This window comes from Watersipora subatra, chromosome 10 (genome assembly GCF_963576615.1).
Source record: "Watersipora subatra chromosome 10, tzWatSuba1.1, whole genome shotgun sequence".
Lineage (NCBI taxonomy): Eukaryota > Metazoa > Bryozoa > Gymnolaemata > Cheilostomatida > Watersiporidae > Watersipora > Watersipora subatra.
In genome coordinates, this window is record NC_088717.1 from 15048892 (window position 1) to 15074591 (window position 25700).

Here is a 25700-nt window from a genome sequence, read left to right on the forward strand (position 1 = left end):
AATGACAAACACTTCAGAGAAGTATATGTAAAATTTAGACAAATACACCACATAGAGTTAATTACAAAAACAAAAGTGGTTTACTGTTACGTTACTATGGAGACATGAAAACCAAGTGTAGGTGTAACATAGGTGTGCAGGTCAATGTTGTGAAAGATAAACAAAGGTAAAATGCTTTAACATAAAATCAATAGTCTAAATCAGCTTAGCTAATATATTGTGGATATTTTCTGCAAATTATTTTCACTTTCAACCAATCTCTTCACAATTATTTCGAGAAAATCCCAGAAGTCATTTTTTGTTTTGACATTACTTTATGTTCAGAGTTATCTACTCATGTTTAACAACATATGACGGAACACTCACATTTTGAGGCGACTGTAAAGTGAACTTTTTTTACTCCAGTTGGTTTGATCTCATAAGAGTATGACCACGTCAAACTTATTATGTAGAGCATTTTAAATCAGCAATAAACTAAAGGAGAAAAGTATTGACAAGTGATACTCTCTTACCGAGGATCTCCGACTCTGGACTGACGCTGCTGCCGGACATGTGGGGCCAGCGTGAGGGATCATAATGAACCTGTTTGTTGTTCACATAGCTGAAGGGGTTGATCTGCATGTCTCCATACAAAGGCACTACCTCATTTTTCTGTGAGTGGAGAAGACAAGACAAAGATGTCTTACACGCCGAGTTATCACACATCATGATCAACAGACAGACCAGAGCCATGTTACAGCAATGAGAATTCAATACATGGACAGTACCGAGTATGGGCAGTACTGAGTATGGACAGTACCGAGTATGGGTAGTACCGAGTATGGGCAGTACCGAGTATGGACAGTACCGAGTATGAGTAGTACCGAGAATGGGTAGTACCGAGAATGGGTAGCACTGAGTATGGGCAGTACCGAGAATGGGTAGTACCGAGTATGGGTAGTACCGAGTATGGGCAGTACCGAGAATGGGTAGTACCGAGTATGGGTAGTACCGAGTATGGGCAGTACCGAGTATGGGTAGTGCCGAGAATGAGCAGTACCGAGTATGAGTAGTACCGAGTATGGGCAGTACCGAGAATGAGCAGTACCGAGAATGAGTAGTACCGAGTATGGGTAATACCGAGTATGGGTAGTACCGAGTATAGGCAGAACTAAGAGTTCATAAAGTCATACATCAAAATACTCATTGGTCAACTCATCAAAACAGAGAGATGAATGATATGCAATGAGTATAAAGTATTTTATGGTTTACAGAATATCGTGGTATTCATAACATATTACGCATGATATAATGTAATACCTGCCGCAAAAGGCCATAGCGCAAAAAGCTGATAACTTTTGTACTGGCTGAGAGAACAGCAGGCTGAGATAGTGAAGCACATGCCTGATAACAACATATGGGATCGAACCACATAAGAAATGCAATAACTAGCTGAAAATATCTGGGGCAGGCCTTTGAACACAACCAAAAACACTGGGCATGTAACAAGATGGACAAGCAACAAGATGGACAAGTGACAACTAAGGCAAGTGACAACTAAGGCAAGTGATAAATAAGGCGAGTGACAACTTAAACAAGTGACAAGATGTGCTAGTGACAAAATGGGCAAGTGACAAGATGGGCAAGTAACAAAATGGGCAAGTGACAAAATGGGCAAGTGACAAAATGGGCAAGTGGCAAGAGAGGCAAGTGGCAAAACGGGCAAGTTGCAAAAATGGCAAGTGACATGTTGATGGACAAGTGACAACTAAAGCAAGTGCAAAGAAAAAGTAAAAAAGACAAACAGAGCAAAAACAGACAGTTACAAGATGGGCAAAGAAGTGCAAACAAAAAGGGCTATGACAAAAAGGGCTATGACAAAAAGGGCTATGACAAAAAGGGCTATGACAAAAAGGGCTACGACAAAAAAGGCTATGACAAAAAGAGCCATGACAAAAAAACTATGACGTAAAAGGCTATGACAAACCTACTTTGAAGATCCTGTCAATCTTGCTCAGAGAGATACGCTTTTGTTTGTCCAACTTGTTGATGTTAACTTCGCGGCTACCGTCTGTCTCGGTGTTGTCAATGAGGAATAGTCCGAAGCCCATAACCTAATAAGACCACAAGCTTATAAGAACATTTTGCGACTCTAAAGCAAAGTTTGTCAGTTTGTTGATTTGCCGAGAAGTTTGGAGATTTACTGCTAATTGTGAAGGATTTTCGAATTCTTAATAGGCTTTAATAGGTAGAAGGAGAACATATGGTATTTTTAATGACAAGAATCAAGTTAGTTAACTGTACTTATCGTTATAAGAATGTGGTGAACAAATGGTACTTAAACCATAACTGTCACGAACAACTTTTATCGTATTTACTAGGTAAATCAGACACGCTGATTCCGATTTTGTAATCAAAATAAAGATTAGGCCACCAACTTTCAGAGTAATGAAGGATTTTTTATAGCGTTTTAATATCGGTCTCGAAAACAACACGATCGGCATAACAAGCTCCGCCCATAAATACTTGACGTAACCTAGCTTTTTAGGAACAGAAGTTACGTAGGTATGTTTAGACCGATTTAGAATAATAGAGATGGGTGTTTTAAAATCCATTAATATCTAAATTCAGCCTTAAAAATAATATCAGTCTTTTTAGAAAGGTAGATAAGCTATTTAGCAGTGCATATTTAAAAAGCGCGATAACATTGTGATAAAACCGCGCTTTTTGAGCTAATTTTTCTTGGCGTCCAGCCCATTTAAACGTCATGTAGCAAGCTGCGAGCAATTTTAAATAGTTTATATCCCTTTCATAAAAAACTGAAATTATTTTACAGGCTGGATTTAGATAATAATGGGTTTTAAGACACCCATCTCTATTATTTTAAATCGGACTAAACATTCCGAACTTCCGTTTCTGAAAAAGCTAGGTTTCGTCACATATTTATGGGCGGAGCTTGTAATGCCGATTGTGTTGTTTTCGAAACGGACATTGAAACGCTTTAAAAAAGCCTAAATGACTTTGAAGGTTAGTGGACTAATCTTTATTTTGAGTACAAAATCGGAATCAGCGTGTCTGATTTACCTAGGAAATACGATAAAAGTTGTTCGTGACAGTTATGGTTTAACTTTACAAGCGCATAGTGAGTAAATCACATTTAGCTAAGCAAGCAGGCGGTGAATTAATGGTAGTTTACCTATATAAGCAGTTGGTGAAATAGCAAAACTTACCTAACACGAAGGCGGTGAGTCAATGTTACTTACCTACAAGCAAATGGTAAAACCAATGGTACTTACCTTAACAAGCATGTGCTTCTCGCTAGAGAACAGATAATATTCAGACTCGTACATTTTCACACATGTGTTTACAACATCGCACAGCAGTTCTTCATAATTTGGTATTCTTCTGAGTTGAGCTGCAACGATATCAAACATACAACCACAACGCCTTCACCAAATTACTGTCGACTTTTATAGCCATGCATTGAAACCGCACACCATCAAGTAGAGTAAAAGTATGGGAACTGCAATACATGCTCCGTTTATAAGTCTGAGTGATGGCAGGAAAGATTCAACCAATCCACATAATTCCCAGAAACATAAAATAGATAGGCATGAATGCTGCACATATTTAACCCTTTCACTGCCGAGCATGTACAAATTTGGGTATCTGCTAAGTGCCAGCCATTTTACCGAAAATTGCCGATATAGCTTCATGATATGTAAACAGTATTTTTTTCAATTTCAATCTCTATTTAGAACAATTTTGTTACATATTTTAATTTGCTAACATGTTAGCCATCATTGCTATGCAAAAATTTAATGGATCTATACGTTGTGCGATGATAAAGCTGTGTGATGCTATGATCGATGCGAAGCTAAAACGATCTTCCATGTTTCTTACTCTTACAAAATTATTACTTTTACCACTCTCAGAGACAGTGCTGCTGCTTTAATTATCTGTATAATCACAAAAATCTGAATCTGAAATGGCCATAATGTCATCAACATAACTAATTACCTGTTTTCTGACTCGCGCGCGGTAATTAATGAACTCACACAAAAAACGTTCGTTATTAAATTAGAAATTCTCTAACAAGTTTAAAATTGCTTCGTTATTCTAGGCTGATTTTATAGACAAACATTCGGACAACACTGTCAATTTCATAAAAGTCTTAAAGACCGTGGGTTATGATGTCAACGAATAATAAAATGAGGTAACTACGCAAATGCAGGGAAAGTCGCAATAATGCGTCTACGGCAGTCGTCCCACGAAAACGCATTTATGCGTCTACGGCAGTGAAAGGGTTAAAGGAATCAGATTTTAAATATGAGCTTACACAAGATTATAGAGCATACAATCGGAAAGTATGGATATTTTTCTAGTATTTGTAATTGTTTTGATGCTTGAGGTGATCTGACTGCCAAAATGTTTCAAGATTAAAATCAACAAAACTTGATCACGGTTAAGGAGCTCAGATCCAAAGAAAGTGCGATTATGATGCCTATAGTTACAAAGAGACCGGCAAAATAGAGAAGCGTTCAAGATTTTAATCGTGAACAATCCTAGCAATCACATCATTACAAATCATAAAAAATATTGATACTTTCTGATAAAACCTACTAAGATTTGTGCAAGTTCATGTTTGCCTGTATACCGTAGATACATTATTTCCGTCAAATGAAGCTGCCCTTTCTCTAAGTTGAGGCTGAAATCAACCTCTGCTTAGACCCAGTCTGTGTATGTTCTTCTTTAAAACACCTCTACTTATCTATTTAGGAGTGCAGATATGCAGATCTGCTGGTCTATCTCCATAGTGGATACTATGAGGTCTAGTCGTCCGAGTTGAATGTTTAAAAGAACAAAATTGATGCCTCCGCACGTACCTTTCAGTGAGTCTCTGATAACATTGGTATTAGCGAGGAACATGGAAACATTTTGTGATTGCTGTAGATCTGCTGGATCACTTACGGCTCTGATGTACTGAGCAATGCTGAAATGTGATAAACAGGAACTATTGAGTATACACATTCCATCGCATAATACAAACTGCATTACGCAATGTACATAACATCCCACAACGCGTTGTAAGGTAAAACATATTGCACAATACACAGTGCATGACATGATAACACTGCATTACACAATGCACACGGCATTGCATAATAAACATTGCATAATAAACATTGCATAATAAACATTGCATAACAAAATATATACTGCAGTACACACATTGTATTAGTGTATCAAAATGCGCATCCATTATGCGCACGAATCGTTGCGCAATAACCCTTGTGCTACACCATAAGCACAATGCTGCACACTGCAGTGTTACAAAATAAACACAGCATTACATATTACACAACAAATAATGTATTACAAAACAGACTATTGCTTGCTACATATTATATTCTAAAACATCACTGTACTACATACTGTACTGGATTATCAAATTTTGACACTACCCTACAAAGTATGCATGTACATGTACTTATAGCACTATATGTCGCTCCGGAATAGAAGTCGCATTTTTTTGGGGAAATTTATTTGATAAATTGAACATCAAGAAGGGAAATGTCATTGAGTTATTCCGATAACTAGGAATAACTCAATGAAATGTCTGTTCTATGAGGTACAAATAATATGCTAAGAAATCTACCAAAACCATCCATATCACTCCAAATACTCGGCTGCTAAAATCAAATGAAATCTTCATCCACGGCGTTACTTTTCAACTATGCTGACACAAGAGGTAAAAGAATGAATAACCACGAGCTAACATAGCTCTCAGCCTGTGATTGATGCTTTTGTTTTCTTTTTAGTAAGGACAGCCTTAACCTTTCCCCAGTATCTTATAATTTTCTCACCAAATCAACTTTTCAATTTTTTATTATTTTTGATCGGTTGTATGTCCTTAGTGTTACACGTAAATCGCTATGGAGCATAAGAAGCACCCGGCAAACAATGATAACACTGTCACTTATTTATAGTCTGGGATATACGGTAATGTGCTATCCGCTCAGCGTAATGTAATAGCGTAACACAATCAAACAAACAAAAACACAGAGAATATCTATAGAGATATTCATATAATAAATACACTGCACACGGTGCATTCTAACTAATGTACATAGTATTAGACAATAGAGCATGCATTACTGACTTCTGCAGGTATTGCAAGAGGCTGTTTTGGAATATCTGCGCATACAGCAACACTTTTTGCATGCATACAGTTATGAATCCATAGAGGAACACCTATAAAGTACTCCAAGAGAAGTGCTTACCGTCTATAGCATGAATAGTCATTTCGAATAGAAGCCTTCATGTTCTTCAGCTGATCGAGAACAGCAAACATGTTGATAAACTTGCCCAGTGTCAGCAAGTAAGCCTCGGACACAAAGTCTGTTCTTCTGGCTTCGTGACTTAACCTCTTGACCTCATTGCAAAACATTGAAATCGCTTTCTCCTGTACAAACACAAAAAAATTTGTGCACAATATTATTTTAACTAGAAACATTGATCAATACCTTTGAGTGGATTCGCATACCTAACTAATAGAATGTGAGCGATGCTATCTAAATTCACTTGCTCACCTGAAAAATCATAAACTTCATAAGATGTTCGACCTCGGGCTGTAAAACTTCCACAGTTGCTGCGTGTATCTCCATCCTGTTATCTTGAGTGTCTGACTGAACTTGTGGCACAGCCCTGCAGCAACTCCGCCAAGTGTATAGCATGCTAGCATGCTCTTCTCCTTCTGCCAGAATCACATTCTACAAGGACTGAGAGTGATGAATAGGGAAACCAACCACGTTCACGTACTTCAGCATATTTGTTAGCTGTTGTGTGACTTTTACATAGTACTAACATCAATGGTGCTACACGTCAAAAGATTCCAGTTTCAATACTTACAGGCCATCTCTTAAATCTTATTAGATTGACAGATGTCCATTATTTCAAAGTTGGCATGAAAAAATCGAACGATTTAAATCGTTGATTTCAATTCTGACGTGCAATGCAATACACAAATAATTTATTTGGGAAAAGTGAGCAAAATCATCAAATACATTTATATCCGAAAAATCATAAAAATTGTTTTAAATACAAAAATTGACTTTTTTTTAAAAACCAGTCTGCTTTTTGCAACTGTGTATTCTTCGATATGCAAAACTTTTTGGGAAACAGGTTGCTTGTTTTGTTTAGCTTAATGTGTCTGCAGATCCTTTTACAGAGATCTTCGGCTCACAAAATTATAAGAATTCTTGCTGATTGTGAATGTGAAAGTACAAACACAAAGCGACTATCCAACACTGCTGAACCTTATTAATATAATCAGAAGAGTACCAACTGTAAAATCTCACCCTTTATCAAAGATATGGGCGACCAATTAAGAGTGTTTGAGCTGAAAAATACATTGGTCTCTCTTGTAAAATTCAAACCTTTACCAGACCAATTTGTGATGAAAATCTTTAAGAAAATGACTGACTTGAATTTGCTTTAGTTGTTAATGAAATGAAGAGAGATCCATAAAAAACTAGCCTCTAAATGTAAGATAGCAAATCTTATATACTGACGAGTTGTGCATGAACAGTTGCTTCCTCGTTATACTTGGCCACACCGCAGATAAACCCTGTCCTATCCTCAAAGTTGGTGTCCAAGTTCACATGATAGTACACAGAGTGAGCTGGTGCTTCAATGCATGGCTATAAAAAAAAATTGGGTGTGCAAGAGGCCAACAGCAGGTATTTAGGAGAAAGCGAACATATGGATCTTATGCGACATTTTTTCAGAGAAGCTAATTCCGCTATTTTGATCAGGCTCCTCTTGGAATGTATACCATTTTTTTGACCCTATATACTGTGATTTATAAATAAAAATATAAGAGAACTGAGAGTTATTTCCACCTAATAATAATATAAAAAGAAGGCGTGTAAAAAGATTCTTTTTATTAACATATAACTAAACAGATTTCACTATAAATGAAATGATATATATTAATAGACATGTACATATATATATACATATTTTTCTCTTTCCATTAGTACATCATCTTCTAAATTCACACTACACGATTGTCTCCCACAGTAGTATATATAAAATGTACACAGTAATAGATGTGGATGCTTCCAAATAGGAATTTCAATTCTCTAGATAAGACAACGATGAACAAGTAAACCTTTTCTGATAACGAATAAATCAACTATATTGTTATTTTTCAAAACTATTGTAAATAAAACTGCCCTGCGTTACCATGCACACCTTCATTAAACCATAACTGCCACGAACAACTTTTATCATATTTACTAGGTAAATCAGACATGCTGATTCCGATTTTGTAATCAAAATAAAGATTAGGCCACTAACTTTCAGAGTAATGAAGAACTTTTTATAGCGTTTTAATATCGGTCTCGAAAACAACACGATCGGCATAACAAGCTCCGCCCATAAATACTTGACGTAACCTAGCTTTTTAGGAACAGAAGTTACGTAGGGATGTTTAGACCGATTTAGAATAATAGAGATGGGTGTTTTAAAATCCATTAATATCTAAATTCAGCCTTAAAAATAATATCAGTCTTTTCTGAAAGGTAGATAAGCTATTTAGCATTGCATATTTAAAAAGCGCGATAACAACGCTAGCTCGTGATAAAACCGCGCTTTTTGAGCTCATTTTTCTCGGCGTCCAGCCCATTTAAACGTCATGTAACAAGCTGCGAGCAATTTTAAATAGTTTATATCCGTTTCATAAAAAACTGAAACTATTTTACAGGCTGGATTTAGATAATAATGGGTTTTAAGACACCCATCTCTATTATTCTAAATCGGACTAAACATTCCCAACTTCCGTTTCTGAAAAAGCTAGGTTTCGTCACATATTTATGGGCGGAGCTTGTAATGCCGATCGTGTTGTTTTAGAAACGGATATTGAAACGCTTTAAAAAAGCTTAAATGACTTTGAAGGTTAGTGGACTAATCTTTATTTTGAGTACAAAATCGGAATCAGCGTGTCTGATTTACCTAGAAAATACGATAAAAGTTGTTCGTGACAGTTATGGTTTAAGCTAATAAGGTGAAAATGCAGTTACAAGGATTCCAAAAAGGAATCAAACTCTGGGTCTTTCAGTCAACAGCCCATGACCTAACCAATCGCACTGCTACAACTCACTGCATAATAAACATTAAGGCCTGATAACTCCCAGGACTCTTATATTTTTATTTATAGCTTACAGTATATAAGGGTCCAAAAATAAGCAACTAGACCTCCAAAACGGCGCCTGATGAAAATAGTATGATTAGCTTCCCCACACGAAATTGTATAAGATCCAAATATTTGCTTTTACCTAAATATCTGCAGATTCATTTTTAAGCAGACAGACGTACTTTGTGTTTCATTGTATACATATAGATTTACATATTTCTGTAAAATAATAAAATTTGTGTGCTTGTCTTTGTATAATTTATCAAAGCCAGCAAAAGTGTAAAACTTTGCACAAATGAGTTGCTCGAATTTTGCAAAAGAATTTGTAAATTAATGAAAATGTATAAGCACCAACAACAAGAATATGTCAGCTAACAATTAGCAATGAACAAACAAGCAAAACAAATTATATAAAACATTTAGAAAAATCTGATTCAAATGTCACAGGAAATATTGCTACTTGCTTTATAAAACACCGCCCGACTATAATTGACCTAGGCATTGTCAACTGATCAATATTTCCAAAACGAATCGTCACTCAAGCAAAATGCTAAACAAGAAAACTTACTTGTTCATCCGGCAATGGCAATTCATCTAACACATCCACATTTTGCAATGCGTCTTGCAATGCCACCCCAGTGTTGGGTGTTCCATTGACAGCAGACATGCCTCCAACATGTGGCGCGGCTTTTACTTACTCTCCTAAATACTGCAGCCTTCTTTATTACTAAAAGTAGGAATGCTATCCATACGTAACCTGCGATTCTTTTGGTTGAATGCAGAGGTATAGCAACAGTTGACACTGAAAATTAACAAAAAACAGCAGTTAATAAAAAACAAAAAAAATAACATGAGCCTTTTTAAAATGCATCATTACAAAAACAGTTTTTAAAGAAAATTCTAGACCTCTTGACAAAACTAAAGTTAAAATACTTGAATGACTCTGTCGAGTTAAAAAAGCATCCATCTACATATTTCAAACAGCTAGCTCGCAATTTTAATTGACACTTGAAAAAACAATTCATGCTTTTAATAAAATTTCAGGGAATACAAGTTATTAGGTCTTCATAATTTTTTTATTGCTATAGATGCATGCTTACTCCTTCCAGGGAGTAAATTACAAAATTCACCAATTACCGGTATGCAATCGTAACCTTGGTAAACCGTTTGAATTAACAGAATTGTAAAGATCAGTTGATAACACGTTTATTGCTAACTAGACTATCGCCGAGTTACAGTATAAAATTGTAGCGTGTTGAAGCTACAGCTCCTCTATACAGACTGGATAAATTGACTGATGACCACTAGGACCTTCCACCTCACTCAATAGTAGGCACACTTGTAAGCCAGTTTTTTTATTTTACCTCCACGAGTAGAGAAAAGTGTGAAGCTGTGTAAGAGACTATTAGAAGCAAAGATGTTTTATTTTGACAGCAAAATAATTACTGAAAGAAAATCAACACGGAAGAGAAGACGATTTCAACTTTCTACTACCGTAAATACCCTCGTATAGCACGACACCATATATAGGACACAGTGGATATTTGAGCCCAAAAACGATGGAGAAACTGTGTATATGACACATTTTAATTTTCGTCCTAAATTTCTATCAATTTTTATAGAAACGGTGGTGTTACATATAATATTTTGTGAAATCATTCGACATGTCGAATGATTGGTGACAGCGAACGGTGCTGATGTTAGACGCCTTCCAATGCCGCACAACCAACAATGTAAAATCAAAATTGAAGCGGCACAGTGTGACCAGTATTCTGCAACCGATGGATGTGGTTGTGAATAAGCCATTCAAAGCAGCATTAAGACAAAAATGGGTCGAATGGATGATTAATGGTGAGCATACTTTCACCTAGGGCGGCAACGCGAGGAAAGTTGACATGCCTACGATCTGCCAATGGTGACCACGAGGATAAATATTGTAAGATTGAAATTTTTATAATAAATTTTTAATATTATGATAAATGCATAATTTTTATAATAAAAGTATCCATGGGTAGGCACCTGGGTTTTTAGGTCAACTTCTAAAAAAAAAGTGTCCTATATGCGGGTACTTACAGTATGCCCTTCTGCACATAGAATTTAAAAATGTGTGTTAGAATGATTAATTGGCTGTGCACATCTGTTGGTGACGTGCATTTTGAAACATATTACATTTACAGAACTTTTTTAAAGCTGTCAGTATATGCACGTATATATAAATATGCCAGTCTTTAAAAACACTGAGTGAAAACTCGAAATGCACTACTTATATCCCATTATCTGATCAGTTAGAATAACATACAAGTTAACTTATTCTAATAGTTTGTGCCACTTTTGTATAGTTGTTAAGCATTAATGCTTTGCAGTTGACGAATGTTGTTTAGCTGATCCTGTCGTCAAGGATAACAGGCTGCGAGATATTGGTCTGAGTTCCCATGACTCCACAAGAAAGTGTAAATACTCTTGGAATTATCAACTCTTTACATTTGCATGTAGTGCTTGAACCTTGTCAAAACGGGGTGAGTAACATGCAGAAGTTATCCTCACAATAATAAATATTGCAACTGGAAAGGATAACATCTTTTCTTTTGTGGTACAGTCAATGTGAAAACTGCCTGGACAACTCAAGTACCAACGCAGGCAACCTCTCTACTCGTATACGTTGCAAGCGGAAATTTACAATCGTGCCCATGTTTTTTAATTAGCATTGTTCTATTGGATGTCTACCACAAGTAATAACTGCAACATATATATGTAAAGGAGCAGACTTTCGTTTGCCCAACATAATGTCTCCATGGGTTAAGCAACCTAATGTAACATAAACTCAACTCTATCCAACTAACATGAAACAAACGGATGCTATATATATATATATATATATATATATATATATATATATATATATATATATATATATATATACAAACGTTCCCATTCTTTTGGGTTAACGAAACCAAAATCTACCTGAAAGAGTAACCAAAAAAGCATTTACAATTTCTATAAACCATTAGTCCGCATTATTCTTTGTTTTAGACTAATTTCCTTGATAATCGAATCACATTCGGCATGATAATATACTTTTATGAACTTCAAATTTTCAATATTGGCAGTCCATCAAAGGTGACGAAATAAATTAACGTAATGAGTGACAGTAGATGTACATAAATGCGCAAGTTCACAATGACAATACGAACAATCATATGCAGTTGTGAACAGGTCTAAATAGGCTAGAGTCAGTAGTGGTTATACGATGCGGAAAACAGATAAATCGTTTTTATTAGAAAACTATGTTTTTCTACGATAGAATTGTGCATGAAATCAAAAACACAGCTATGTTACTTTTGTCTCGAAGAAACTACAATCTTTCATTATTGTATGACCGCGGAAGTCCGGAGTCATTTTGCAGACTATGCAAAAGTTGCTCTCCAACAGCGGGTCAAACGGTTGCTAGTAAAACACACACAAATTAATAAAATAAAACACATATTTTCAGCAATACATCTTATGATTTTCAACAATTATGACGACCGGTAAACCTAGTTATGAATAAAAAAGCAATGGAACGCTGACATTAATCTCTATAACAGCTTCCTTCCTAACTTTGGTGCCGAAACGCATAAAGTGCGGGGTCAATTAATAGCTTATTTTCACAGACCTTAATCACATCAGAATTTCGTGCATAAGATCTATTTCAGTTGACAAGTAAACACAAGCCTACAATGCACCCGACTGCTTTACGGTCGAAGGCTAGTATTGCTTAACCAATTTCGGATACAACTGATTTTGACATAAACATATTACGACAACTCGTCTTCTTATCGGTAGTTACCGTACATCTTAAATATTGCGCTTGTTTTCCCTCTTTGAACCTGGCCTGAGCATAGTGACAGTGTGTGTATTCTTATATTACATCTAAAATTATCTTTCAAAAATTTTATTTCATGCAAAATTAGTTATGAAATTGTTTAAATAGCGCTCTAAAATAATGCAGGTACTACATACAAGTTTCAACTGGCTATTTTCCTATAGCAGCCTATAAAACTATAAATTTGCGCATAAAAACCTTAACTTTCATTAATTTTATTAATTCCAAATACAAAATTTTACTTTAAAATGTGACAAAATATCAAAAGCATATTGCGTTATTTGTTTTAGATATTATAACTTTAGCTCTATTACTATCATCAGATTTAATTGATCTTCGTTCCATCATTATAAACAACAGACACGATGTAGGCCTACATCACCAAAACACATTTAAGATAGTTTTTCACTTTGTGTTTCCATGTTTGTGTTTTTAATATAAATTTTCTTATTCGTTATATGTAGTAGTAAAAGTGCGCATGTTTTCACATACTATTTCACTATCCTATAAGTAATTTAGCCAAAATGAGTAACTAGTTATTTATCAATGAATGTATAATCCATTCTGAAATAATTAACCAAATTAATATATTATAGTAAAAAGCTTCTGTCTGGCTTTCATTAGCAAAATATAGTGTGAGCCTAAAAATTGCAAATCACTTTATTTATCAGCTTGTATGAAAGTGGGCACAAAAACCTACTTTGCCTAAAAAGAAGATAGTTTCATGTTGATTTACTTCATTAAAATTTTTATTCCATGCTGCTTAATCTGATAAAGATAAAACAAATTTTGCTGACTGCCTGGTTCTTTTTATATGTGCTTTTCAAATAGCTTCTAGATAACGATAAAAGAAATTATTTTTATTAAATTATTGAGCAACTTTTTACATGTTCTGACAAACTTAAGTTAGTGATCATAGGCCCAATGGGTCAGGCCAATTCAATACCTCCTTCGCACACAGACACATGTGAAATAACGTAATTTTACGGTCTTACTTCTGAATGGGCGACGTTAAATATACCGAGTCAGAAACAAATCAACGATCGCAAAGCCTTATATGACCGTTCAAATGCTGCATATGTTGGTTTTTGCACAAGTGTTTGTTTTATCGTGTTCAACCCGCTTGTTAACGCCTGCTATTACTGGTAAAGTTGTTTAACCGAACTTTTTTTAATTTGTAGTTTCTTAACTGAATTTGCATATTTAAAAAAAGTCTAAGACATGTAAGGTCAAGTTATATCCTATCAAGTTTTCAATTTTACAGATTTGCTCTATGCTTGTTATTTTTTGTATTCTATTCGGTAAACTCGGTGAATTTCTTTTAGAAAAAGATATTGTGTTATGTTTAGTTTAGTTTTATATTTGACAGTCAACTTTGTGAGTTACATAAGATCTTTGAAGGACTAATACGATGTAGTTCTCGTTTTTTTAATTAGGACTTATTATCTTATCCGTGATATGATAACAAAGTGTCAAAAAATTCGCAGTTAAATGTACGTATACATACATACATAGGCTGTATGTACACACTGTTTAGGTGTTTCAGCTTGTGTGCAATAAAATTCTTAAACGCTATAAAGTTATAAAACCGCGCCATTACAGACGCTGCTATATGGCTATATTAACTTTTTATTTAACCATGTACACTACGTATATATAGCAATTGAGCTTATATTGAAAACTTTAGTTAAAACTACGTAAATTTCTAATAGTTCTTATTAAGTGCCCTTGTAGTATCTAAAGCTATTATGTAACAAAATGCTTTGAAGATCTCAATAGCTATTTTCAGCATTTTGCTTCCAGCTATATAATTTTGGTTTTCATTATGCTTTTTTGAAAGTTTTTTTGGTTATGTTGAGACAATTTTGCTATGATCTCAAATTTAAAAGTTTGCAGTATTAGTTGCTTGTGATGTTTATTTTAGCACATTACTAAATCTTGACCGCAGATAAGTTGTAAAGTGACCTTTGAATGTGCCCGATCATAAACGCTGCAACACCCCTTTTAGACTATGCTATCACTCTTTCGAAAACTTTACTAAATCGCTCTGTCTGATCTTTTAAAAATGCAAAATGTTTAATACATTACATCCTTACACAGAGTCATCATAGTGTCAGCAAAGTAGAACTTTACTAGAATATTAGACATTTTTTGCAGAGCTACTACAGCACCATATCTTACAACAACTCATTTAGTTATCATTGTGCGAGTGTCAAACTTAATATGCACTGCTTAATCTAAGTAAGAAATGCTCTAAACTGAAGTAAAAAAGAGGAGTAGAAAACTGTGTAGAGGTTGGGAGTGAGAATTGTAAGTTCCATTTGCCGCTTTTCTATTTTTCAGGATCTGTTAGTTGAAACAAAACAAATGAAATATTCTCTGTGTTTTTTATTTTAACATGGATAATCTAACCTGCTCAGTAATATTTGTTTACCACATTATATATCGCTAAAATTGAACCTTGTTTTCAGTTGATATTATTACTAGCCATTGTGAAATCCTTTTTGCTATAGCTGGAAATTCAAACACCGCCCTATCAGAGCTCGTGTATATCTTCTTTGGTAATCTGAAAGGCCTGTGACTGATGTTTGTCCGAACACAATGAACTATGGCAAGAGAAAGCTACCACCAACAGATTATCAGCCGAGGTAATGCACAGCTGTTTGTTCTTAAGCATTAAACGTTCAGTCTTGAAGACTTGGATTTATGTACAAGATTTTCCAATAACAGATAGTTTCTAGTCTACCACTAAGTGCATATATTCAGAGGAGTGTGACACGCTGTTCTAGTCTTGTTTTGTTTCCACCGGGCAGTATATAAATGCACAGCATTTAGATAAGTATTTCCTCTAGTTATGACTGCCAAGGAAAGGCTGTTGACACTTGCTCGAGGCAATGGGTCAGAAGTATTTAATTAACTAAAGGTTGTTCACCTACAGATGGCTTTTTCTGTATTTATTAGCATAGATAAATAGTACTCAACATATTCAGTAAATCAGGCATTTCTAACGTTTGTGAGAATGTTGTTGCTATCAGTATTCAATTTGCAAAGATTAAAGATATTCTAAAATCGGAAATTAACTCTTTTGTCAACCATTGCAGAAGTGAAAATGCTGAAGTTGGATCCTCAACCGAAACCATAACAGATGATTGTATCAAACGGTTGGTACTCTCATGTACTGTTGGTACTCATGTGTACTGTTGGTACTCATATGTACTGTTGGTACTCATGTGTACTGTTGGTACTCATATGTACTGCTGGTACTCATTCACGCTGCTAGTATTTATATGTTATGTTGATAGTCATATTCTAGATATTCTAAACATGTTAGATTGAGAAGTTTGTTTTATTCTCACCAGTTTCTACTGAAGTTTCTACTGAAGTTTTAGTCAGATATTTTCTCAAATAAACTAAGCACTTTCTAACAAATTTTCGCGATGCCAAAAGTTTTCCGCTATTAAAATGTAGTGTTTGCTAGACGCTTGTTGCGATAGCCAATGATAATAATATATTTAATCAATAGTCTCGTTTAAGGCCTCATCTCTTTTCTCGAATCAATCCACAGAGATTCATTGTCAGAGGTACTCAAACACTGGTTGTGAGTGAGAATGGTGGAGACTTGGTCTGAAACAAAGATTGCTGGTGGGATGTGCGAGCAATCTCTCTAAGATCGAGAATGATGTTTGTTTAGCAGAGGCTGTGCGTGTTTTCAAGTTTTTGTTGGACAAACAATGTCTCCATGATCTTAGCTAGGCATGTCTGAGTTCAGCGGCAAGGGAACCTTGAGACATGCCCAGTTGCAGAGCGAAATTAAGGGTTGGATATCATTCCTGTCACCATCAGTGACCTTTTGTGGGATTTGAACCCCAACCTGCTGTATGTAGGTCAGGCTTTCTAGACCACTAGGTAACACCTGCTTTCTGTCGAGGTGGTAGTGATATGATAGTGTACAGTCAGGCACATCCATAGACTTCTATTCTTAATTTATATTCGTAGAATATTCTTAAGTTATATTGCGCGGATTTGTTGAAAGTTTTGCGTTACTGTTGGTTATTAGTAGAATAGTGTACTGTGGATTGCGTTGGCTGAGGTTATAGATTAAGTTAGTTGTTTTCTGCTTGAGAAAAGACCATCTGTAGAAAATCTGTTGGTAAAGTGATAAAATAGTTAGAAATATATATATATCATAAGTAAAAATGTATCATCTTCATCTAGAAAGTTCAGAAACTTGAATGAGAAGAAGAGAAGAGATCAATTTAACATGCTAATCAATGAACTCTCTGCAATGGTCTGTTTGGATGGTAAACGTACAGACAAGACCGGAGTTCTTGAGAGAACGATGGCTTATCTGCGCAACCATAAAGGTTAGTTAAATCCTTTAACTTTTTTTGGGAGGAACGTTAAAAGGAATTAAATGAACCATTTTTTAAATTTCTTCAACTTTTTTAACCTTTAATCGTTTTTGGAAGGCTCTAATTTAGCTACCAATCAGCTCTGGTGATCAATGAACTAATTTGCACTCGTGGCAAAGACGTCTGCCAAGATATTCAGAGTAAACATGACATCCCAAAGGTCAATTTATTGATGATGTCATAGTACTCTGTTGCTTTAATAGTGTTTAATTACATGACCCTCCGGGAACAACCCAGACTAGAGTGCGTCATGTGAAAAAACAGATTTGGTTTACTTGTGCAACTATAAATTCAAGGTTAATTTTTTAGAATATTTAGTCCACGCTCGACAAAAAATTTACTTTTAAACTTGACACAAAGCACTGAAAGTCTTAATCAACTTGAGAATGGGTATACAAATTTATGTAGGACAGAGTAGTAGTGAAAGCGGGAATAAATGACTGAACAACTCTGATCAAACCTACTCACATCGCTAAAGAGTGTTGTTCTGTTTCTGACTAAGAGACACATTTCACTGTCAGAATTGACACAAAGCATTAGTGTGTTCATGGTTGTGCAGTGTCTAACAAATAATAGACATGCTGACTCGCGACTTATGGTGTTTATAAGAATAAGTCTATTACTAGTTGCATGGAAAACTTCTGTCATTTATGTGAGGCACTCGATGTGAATTTTACAAATTTTGTGGATTGTCCGAGATCTGGTTCGATGTTGTGGACGCCCTTAAGTGTTTTATATAACAATGGTATTGTTGCAACTCTGGCCAATGCAATTGCGGCTTTCGGATGACTTGCAATCTCATTTTAGTTCCTGGATAGTAGAGTTGAGAGTTTGCTCTTTCCTAACCGTAGTAGCACACAGAACAGGATAACACAGAAAGAGTTGAATTATCTTGTCCGAGGTTTTTGTATAAATCAAATCAATAAATCAATCAATAATAAATCAATCAATGCTACAATCAAAGTTACTTTAAATATGCCAAATAGTTTACATTATTTTTTATGGTACACCTTCGTAAAAAATCAATACAATTATTTATGAAAAACATTCTGTATTTTTCACGAAATCCCTCTTTGTACAATCCCTGTTGGCAATTCTTATGCCGTCAGATCAATCAAACTGAATCAAGAGCCATAGTTTTGGTGTGTTTCTATTTGATTATCAGCCAGAATGCTGAGCTTGCTAATATCTGCACGTACTTGATATTATCTGTTGGGATTCTATAGTGCCTGCAGGAAGTTTATAATGTCTGTAGGTACTCTATAAGAGCTGCATGCCCTTGACAATTCATGCAGGTGCTGAATAATGTCTACCTGTAGTTGATAGTGCCTGCAGATACACAATAATGTCTGTAGGTGGTTGATAAGCTCTCTAGATAGTTGATAAGCTCTCTAGGTAGTTAATAATCTCTCTAGGTAGTTGATAATCTCTCTAGGTAGTTGATAATCTCTCTAGGCAGTTGATAATCTCTCTAGGTAGTTAATAATCTCTCTAGGTAGTTGATAATCTCTCTAGGTAGTTGATATTGTAAGCAGATGCATGCCTGAATTTCACTTAGTTTTTCGTGAAATCTTTTATGCAGTGTTCTGACATATTTTAGCATCGCGATTGTTTCCAATGTACTCTCAAATAATAATTCTTTCAGCGGCTTTGGTATATCAGATGTATTTGTGCATGCTCACATGCACAAATACATCTGAGAACCTTTTGAAAATTGTCAAGCGACTATTGCAGATAATTTTGACACAATTTTCTAAAAGTAACTACTGCAGTGGCACAAATGCCTACATGGATGATCCTAAAAAGACACCGCGCTACATTAATATATTGATATAATATATTAATATTAATATATTGATTGTAATACATTTTTAATTAAAAACCCAAAATGAATGAGTAACTCATAAGTGCTTGTATTGACTGTTAGTTTCCAATTTTGCGAAAGTTATTGTAGGTTTTAATTTTGAGTACAGTGAAACTTGGATAAATCGCCCTCGGATATATCGAACACATGGTTAACTCGAATTTATTTGCTTGGTCCGTTCCCACGCAATGATAAATGGCTTTAGATAACTCGACCGAAACTCTTAACTCGAACAGTTTTTTGTCAAACGGCTACCGAGACGGTTGTTACTATCGCTTTAGAATATCACTTTATTCCAAGCCATAGAGATAAACATCGACTTTTAGTAGTTCTTAGGCTTCGTTATTACCAACATCGGCAAATATTTTCATTAACGACTTTTCTAAAGGTTTGCAAAAATCAAATTTCATCAAACATCCGCTTAGCGATAAGCCCTCCGAAAGCAAGAAAAGCGAGGTAAAATTCGGATAACTTTAAAGTAATATCGGCAAAATTGATAATGGGTTTTTAATAGTAAAGCAGTTTTTTAATAACTGACTTACTGCAAAATTGATCTTGGTTGAAACACTCGGTAGAAAAATACGTATGTATTTTTTCTGAACGTTTTAACCACGATCAAGTTTTGCCAATTTTAATCTGAGAGTGTCCTGGCAGTCACATCACCTAAAGCAACAAACAAATCTCAAGTGATAAAAAAATATCTATACTTTCTGATTAAAAATATTTAAAACTTTACACGAGAGACCCTTTAACTTGCAACAAGCAATCTATGCTTTTGATTGATATATAGTTTGTATATGTACATGTATCTACTGATAAATACGTGCACTTATGACTGTCCTGATAACTTGAACGCTCTAATAACTCGAACACTTTTGCTCGGTTCCATGAAGTTTGAGTTATCTGTGTTTCACTGTATATTTAAGACATTGTTTTGAAATTGTTTTTATATAAAATAAACTTATTGACAAAATTCCCTTGTTGTTTGAAGCAGTTGCTGTTAATTAATGATTGCTTTTCAGATGAATGGCAGATGATATGCAATGGTTATGCAGTTGTTTATCTTCTAGAATGGTCTAGATGGTTGTTTTAAAAGCATCGCAAGTTGATGTCAGATTTTGTATTCTAGAATGTTCTAGATTGTTGTTTTAAAAAGCATCAAGCGTCAGATTGTGTCATTAATAGCTTGCTATGGCTTATCAGTACTCCGATTAAGTATTCAATATAAACAAAACATTGTTATATTTTAGCTCTTTGGTTCTGAAAGAAAAGTTATGTCATCACTTTTTTATTAATGACATACTTCAGAAGATGTTAATTTGGTTAGAATTAAAATAATCCGTAAAAGTAATTTGAATAGTATTTAAGAATGTTATAAGTGTTAGTCATTTCATGCAACTGTTTTGCTACATATCATATAAGAGTATTTGTTAAGTGAAAGTGCATCTTAGGTTAAACTTGAACCATTTTCTTTTCTACGCTGTTAAAGATAGGTTTAGACACTCCAGTTCTCTCTTAGTCAAACTAGATTAACTCCATTACTCAAATGGAATTGCACTACAATGAAAGAGAGAGAAATACTTTTCACTTAGAAATGTAAGCCGCAATTTATTCTGTCTCTATGCCTGGTTACGTAATAGGTGCTAATAACTAATATCTATTTACAAGATGTGAGGACTGCTGCAGCTCATGTGTAAGTCAGCCAAACAGATTGTATGCTCTGAAATAGCCTGAGATTACACTTTTTATAGGCTGTGTCTTAGTTCTTTGAGATGAGAGGCAGTTATTCATTTTTGGTATTGAAATATTTTATGAAATATGCACTTTTTGTGTTACAATTTCCTTTTGGCTACTGTCACTGTTCACTTACATAAACCAGATAACCACCTTACCGGTCTGGGTTGGCACCATATGACCAGACAGCGAGTTTTTTTCAATGTGTAACACTTACGGGTTAAAGCTTGCAGTAAAGCTGACTTGGTTTCTTTCATAATTCGTGTCCTCGTTTTTTACATGACCATTATAATTTTCCAACTCACTTTCCCTTACGGGATATAAACAAACTGCGGACAACATCTAACAATTATCTTGAAACTATTGTCGCTATTTCCTTTAACAATGCTTCACGTAATATCCGTTCTCTTAAAAGAAAAAGGTATTTTAACCGCTAAATGTCAAACCATTTATTTGATTTAAGGAGTAACTTTTGCCCTTTTAGTGATTCTTGCAGGACATAATTTGGAAAAAGTTTTTGTTAGAAATGAAGTTATTACCATTAAAGTATTGAAACAAATCTTAGCCACTTCATACCGCAAGCGTGTGTAAAATGATAGTTATTTTCATAATGAAAACTAGCAGTGAGTCCAAACATAGGCCTTCTTATGGTTCCTTGTATCTATTTTCATTTTGCCAAAGTACTATATAGTTACATATAGCCACATATAGCCAATATATCCTTTAAGATGAGAGATATCACAAAAACCTTCACAAGAAAGGCTCTAGCACTGAAATATGATATGGTAGCATTGTGACAACTAAGCGCAGTTGTCTGACAGCCATCACAGTTTGCACACTAGTCCAGTTAAACTACTATCAAGTAGGATGTTGAATGTACTGCTTAGTTGCTTCGAGCATAGTTTTCAGTCTAGAGAGGGCAGAGTGTTGGCGAGTTAGATATACCAACACCCGAAAGTCATTTTATCTCTTATTGGTGTTTTGCAGTGTATGACAAAAACTACGGAGGACAACCAAGATCAATTTAATTCTTTTTGTTTAGCTTTATAAGCAAAATGTAGCACATGTATTCGGAAAGTCAAAAATTCCAAGGTTGAAGATAATTTAACTTCAAGGTATTTAAATTTAAAATTTAAATAATTAAAATGTTCAACAAGATTTAAGATAAATAAACTAGCATTACCCTGTAAGTTATCCAGGTTTCTCTACGCATCATCAGGAAATGGTTTCATTAGATGTTATTGTCTGTGAAGATGTGTTTTCATTGAACTGTCAGTTCATTGGCTGTACAGGTGATGATAGTGTCGGGTATAAACTACAGTTACATGCTATTAGCAATTTTATATCAGCTTTTGCAACATCCAGCGTTTATTTGGCATGAAGCCCGACAGTAAATTTGTTCTGAACATGCAATTTACTGCCAGTTCACATTGTAGTGTGTGAGCTGGGTCACGTCTGCCTGGAGCTCATCAATTACGATATTCAGCTGAACAATTCTCTTTGATGCGCGTCATTCAGCTTATGTCACCAAGTTCACCTTAACAAAAGTTATGTAAGAATTGAACCACTATTGCAAAATAAAAGTAAATATGGCTTTAAAACACTAATAAACAAGTCTTAGGAGATGATGGTCACGGCGAACTGCTTGTAGGTATTTCTAATTACTGGAATTTAATCAGCACTCAGATTAGACTCCAGCAAAAATCTGCTGCAAAAATTATCAGAGGGACAACCAGAGTTTGTCCTAAATTCATTGTGCACAACCAACTGGTATTGCAGAACAGTAGAATGTTTTATATGTGCAGCGGTGGGCTAATATTAGTGGGGTTATCATGGACAATCACATGACATCTTGAATGCTGTCTAACTATTTACTAAATCAACCTGGATTACTCAACATTTAAGAAAGTTATTCAAGTATTTTTTGTAGTTCAAGATGAACTTACACCAAATAGTAGATTTTATTAGAAAGTTTCAGTATTTCCTATCATTTGAATTTTTTTATGTTTGAGGTGATCTGAATGCCAGGATGTTTCAAGATTAAAATTGACAAAACTCGATCCCGGTCTAAACACTCAGAAGAAAAATGTATATCAAAATACCAAAATGTATACCAAAATGACATCACTAGTTGCATGGCTGTCCCTCCTGCTCGTCTCTCTCGTTATTGATATCGGCTTTTGCAGTTTAAGTTGCAGCAGTATACGCCTCTATCCATCATTTTTTACGTCATCAAGCCGTTTGCACATGCACTCTTTCACGAAAAAGTCGCCATATTTGTTTAAAACGATCGTTATTCTTTTATTGAATAGTACTTTTTGGTGTTGTTTTGATACTATAATAAAAAAATTGCAAACAAAAGCATCACTTAAAAAAATTTATAGCAAAAGCTTCATGTTTTCAACGATAAAATTGTCTATAAAGATGGCCGACAACGATAAAATGATGTCGCGAAATAACGAAGGATTTTGTCTGTTTCTTTGCAGAAGTGCAACTAATGCTAACTATAGACCCCATTATCGTACTTTCACTTGAATTCCAAGAAACGATCTCATGCAAACTATTATATCTCTGTACTGAGTAGGTCTTCAATGACCAAAATTACATCGAATTAAAGCTTGATGTCTTAGCTTTATGTTGGTATTATTTTCATTTGCATCACTTCAATAGTGCAAGTTCACCTTTAATCCTCAGGAGAATCTTGGGTGGGCAAGTGTTGATCCTCTAATGCAGGGGTCAGGAACCTTTTGACTGAGAGAGCAAAAAACATGTTTCAAAATTTAATTCTAGGAGAGCCATATGTATATTTTGAATGTCGAAAACATAAAATGGAGAAAGAAGACTAACAAATTTAGTATGTTTGAGTAATTTAAAATTATAAAAAACTAGATTTCAAATAACAATTTTTTCTTTAGCCATCTTTTGGTTTGAAGAGTTTAAGTTTCAATCTAAACAAGACTCTTGCAGTCTCTGTGCGGCCTGTGCAGAGCGGAGTACAGAAAACTCTAGAAACCCTTTGCTGTGAGCACCACATTGAAAAGGTACAACTGAAAATATATTTCGATTAAATGAGCCTGATTTTTTAATTTGTTTATTGTTACTGTAATTTCAGCAATGTTTGTATTATTATGTTAATTAAAATCAAAATTATGGATTTTTTCCACTGATTTATCAAAAAACCAGATGCAATCATCAAAAGAGCCATATGTGGCTCAAGAGGCATAGGTTCCCTACCCCTGCTCTAATGGATTATCAAAATTCTACCCCTGATAGTTATTGTTCTGTTGATCAGCCCTGCGCTAGTTGGAATTGTGTTGAGAAGTTATAAGTGACTAGTACTCATGCGCCGTGGGAGATCGTCATGTATAATAAGAATCTGCGCAATTATTCCACAATACAGCAATGTGGTGGAGTGGAGCAGTTGGTAAGTCGAATGTCTGAGTTCAAATTATTCACGATGCAATCTTTTTTCCCAATATTCTTTTACTTCCGAAAGACGGACTGACATACACTGTCCTTACTATCGTAAATATTTCTGTGAGAAATGGCTATTTACTTCAAGGATGTAGCGTATTGGGTTGTTGACATCGTATATCCAGTTGCCTGGGATTGTCCCGGTTTGAGTTGGCTCAATATTCTGTTATTGAATGCCAGCCAACGGTCTTGTGTGCGTTTGATGTTCTCACGTCATCACGAAGGATCAGTCAATTATATTTTTTTTACAAATGCGTAGCATTTTACGTCTTGTATATAATTAATCATTTTCATAGTTCCGCAAATGTCAAAGCCATTACCTGGTTCGTATTGGTGGTCGATTTACATTAATACCATTTTACTTGTTTACAAAAGGGTCTGAAATTACTTCCTCGTGCTCTTCATGCTGGCCACCCGTTTGGCCTGTCCCATTTTAGTGTCCTTGATAGCAGCTTTGTCGAATTTTATACGATTCTAATATTTATCAAAAGTATATCTAAAATGTTTGGACGTTTTAGTATTTGCATTCAGCTGTAAAATTATATAATATTTATTGATCTTTTTTACCACTGTCTAGTGAAATTGAAGCGGGCCACGTAAAAGTATTTACGGCCTTAGATTTGTGGCAACATATAGAATTATATGCCGTCCTGGTTTGAATTGGTGTGATACTCCTTAAGTGAATGCCGTCCACCAGTCCTGTTCAAGTATTAAAGTAGTATTATTAAGGTGGTATTCTCACCTTAATAAGCTGAATTGGCTAATTATTTTGTGATCATGTTTACAAAAGCAGTAAGTTTAGTGTTTTGTTTCAAGTCGATCTCCTTGATAGTTTTACAAATGTTCCTGTCAATCACATAGTCAGCAATAACATGGCAAACATAGAACTCCACGTCTCCGTAACGTCATTACGAGATGTTCGCTAACGCATTGTCTAGTTTTCCTTTTCAGAATTCTTTTTGAATGTTTTTGTTAATACAATATGGTCACACAATTACAAACATGATTAATACAGTAAATTTTCTATACATGCATAAAAACTGCTCTAGATAAGACAAATTTGGTGGGTAAAATAAAATATTAAAATAATTTAGAGTGTTAAAATTATTATATATGTACCATATAATCACATAAAGATACACCGTAGTGCATTTAATTTGTTTCACAACCTAAAAA

The 25700-nt window shown here is 34.9% G+C and overlaps 2 protein-coding genes across 3 annotated transcripts in view; one reads left to right on the forward strand and one right to left on the reverse strand.

The window, feature by feature from the left end:
- The window catches only part of LOC137406181 (cytoplasmic FMR1-interacting protein-like), a 29043-nt gene extending 19132 nt beyond the window's left edge, over window positions 1-9911 (reverse strand). The window contains exons 1-8 of the mRNA XM_068092714.1: window positions 9747-9911; window positions 7554-7682; window positions 6573-6752; window positions 6264-6445; window positions 4866-4972; window positions 3276-3394; window positions 1971-2093; window positions 513-651 (exon numbers count right to left, since the gene is read on the reverse strand). Coding sequence (XP_067948815.1) covers window positions 513-651; window positions 1971-2093; window positions 3276-3394; window positions 4866-4972; window positions 6264-6445; window positions 6573-6752; window positions 7554-7682; window positions 9747-9845 — 1078 coding nt within the window. The 5' untranslated portion in view covers window positions 9846-9911. The remainder of the gene's footprint in view (window positions 1-512; window positions 652-1970; window positions 2094-3275; window positions 3395-4865; window positions 4973-6263; window positions 6446-6572; window positions 6753-7553; window positions 7683-9746) is intronic.
- A 4194-nt stretch (window positions 9912-14105) lies between these two features.
- LOC137406415 (neuronal PAS domain-containing protein 2-like) overlaps window positions 14106-25700 on the forward strand; it is a 58962-nt gene continuing 47367 nt past the window's right edge. For both annotated transcript variants that reach the window (XM_068092989.1, XM_068092990.1), the window contains exons 1-4: window positions 14106-14185; window positions 15554-15688; window positions 16142-16201; window positions 17256-17404. In XM_068092989.1, the coding sequence (XP_067949090.1) occupies window positions 15642-15688; window positions 16142-16201; window positions 17256-17404 (256 nt within the window). In that variant the 5' untranslated portion in view covers window positions 14106-14185; window positions 15554-15641. The remainder of the gene's footprint in view (window positions 14186-15553; window positions 15689-16141; window positions 16202-17255; window positions 17405-25700) is intronic.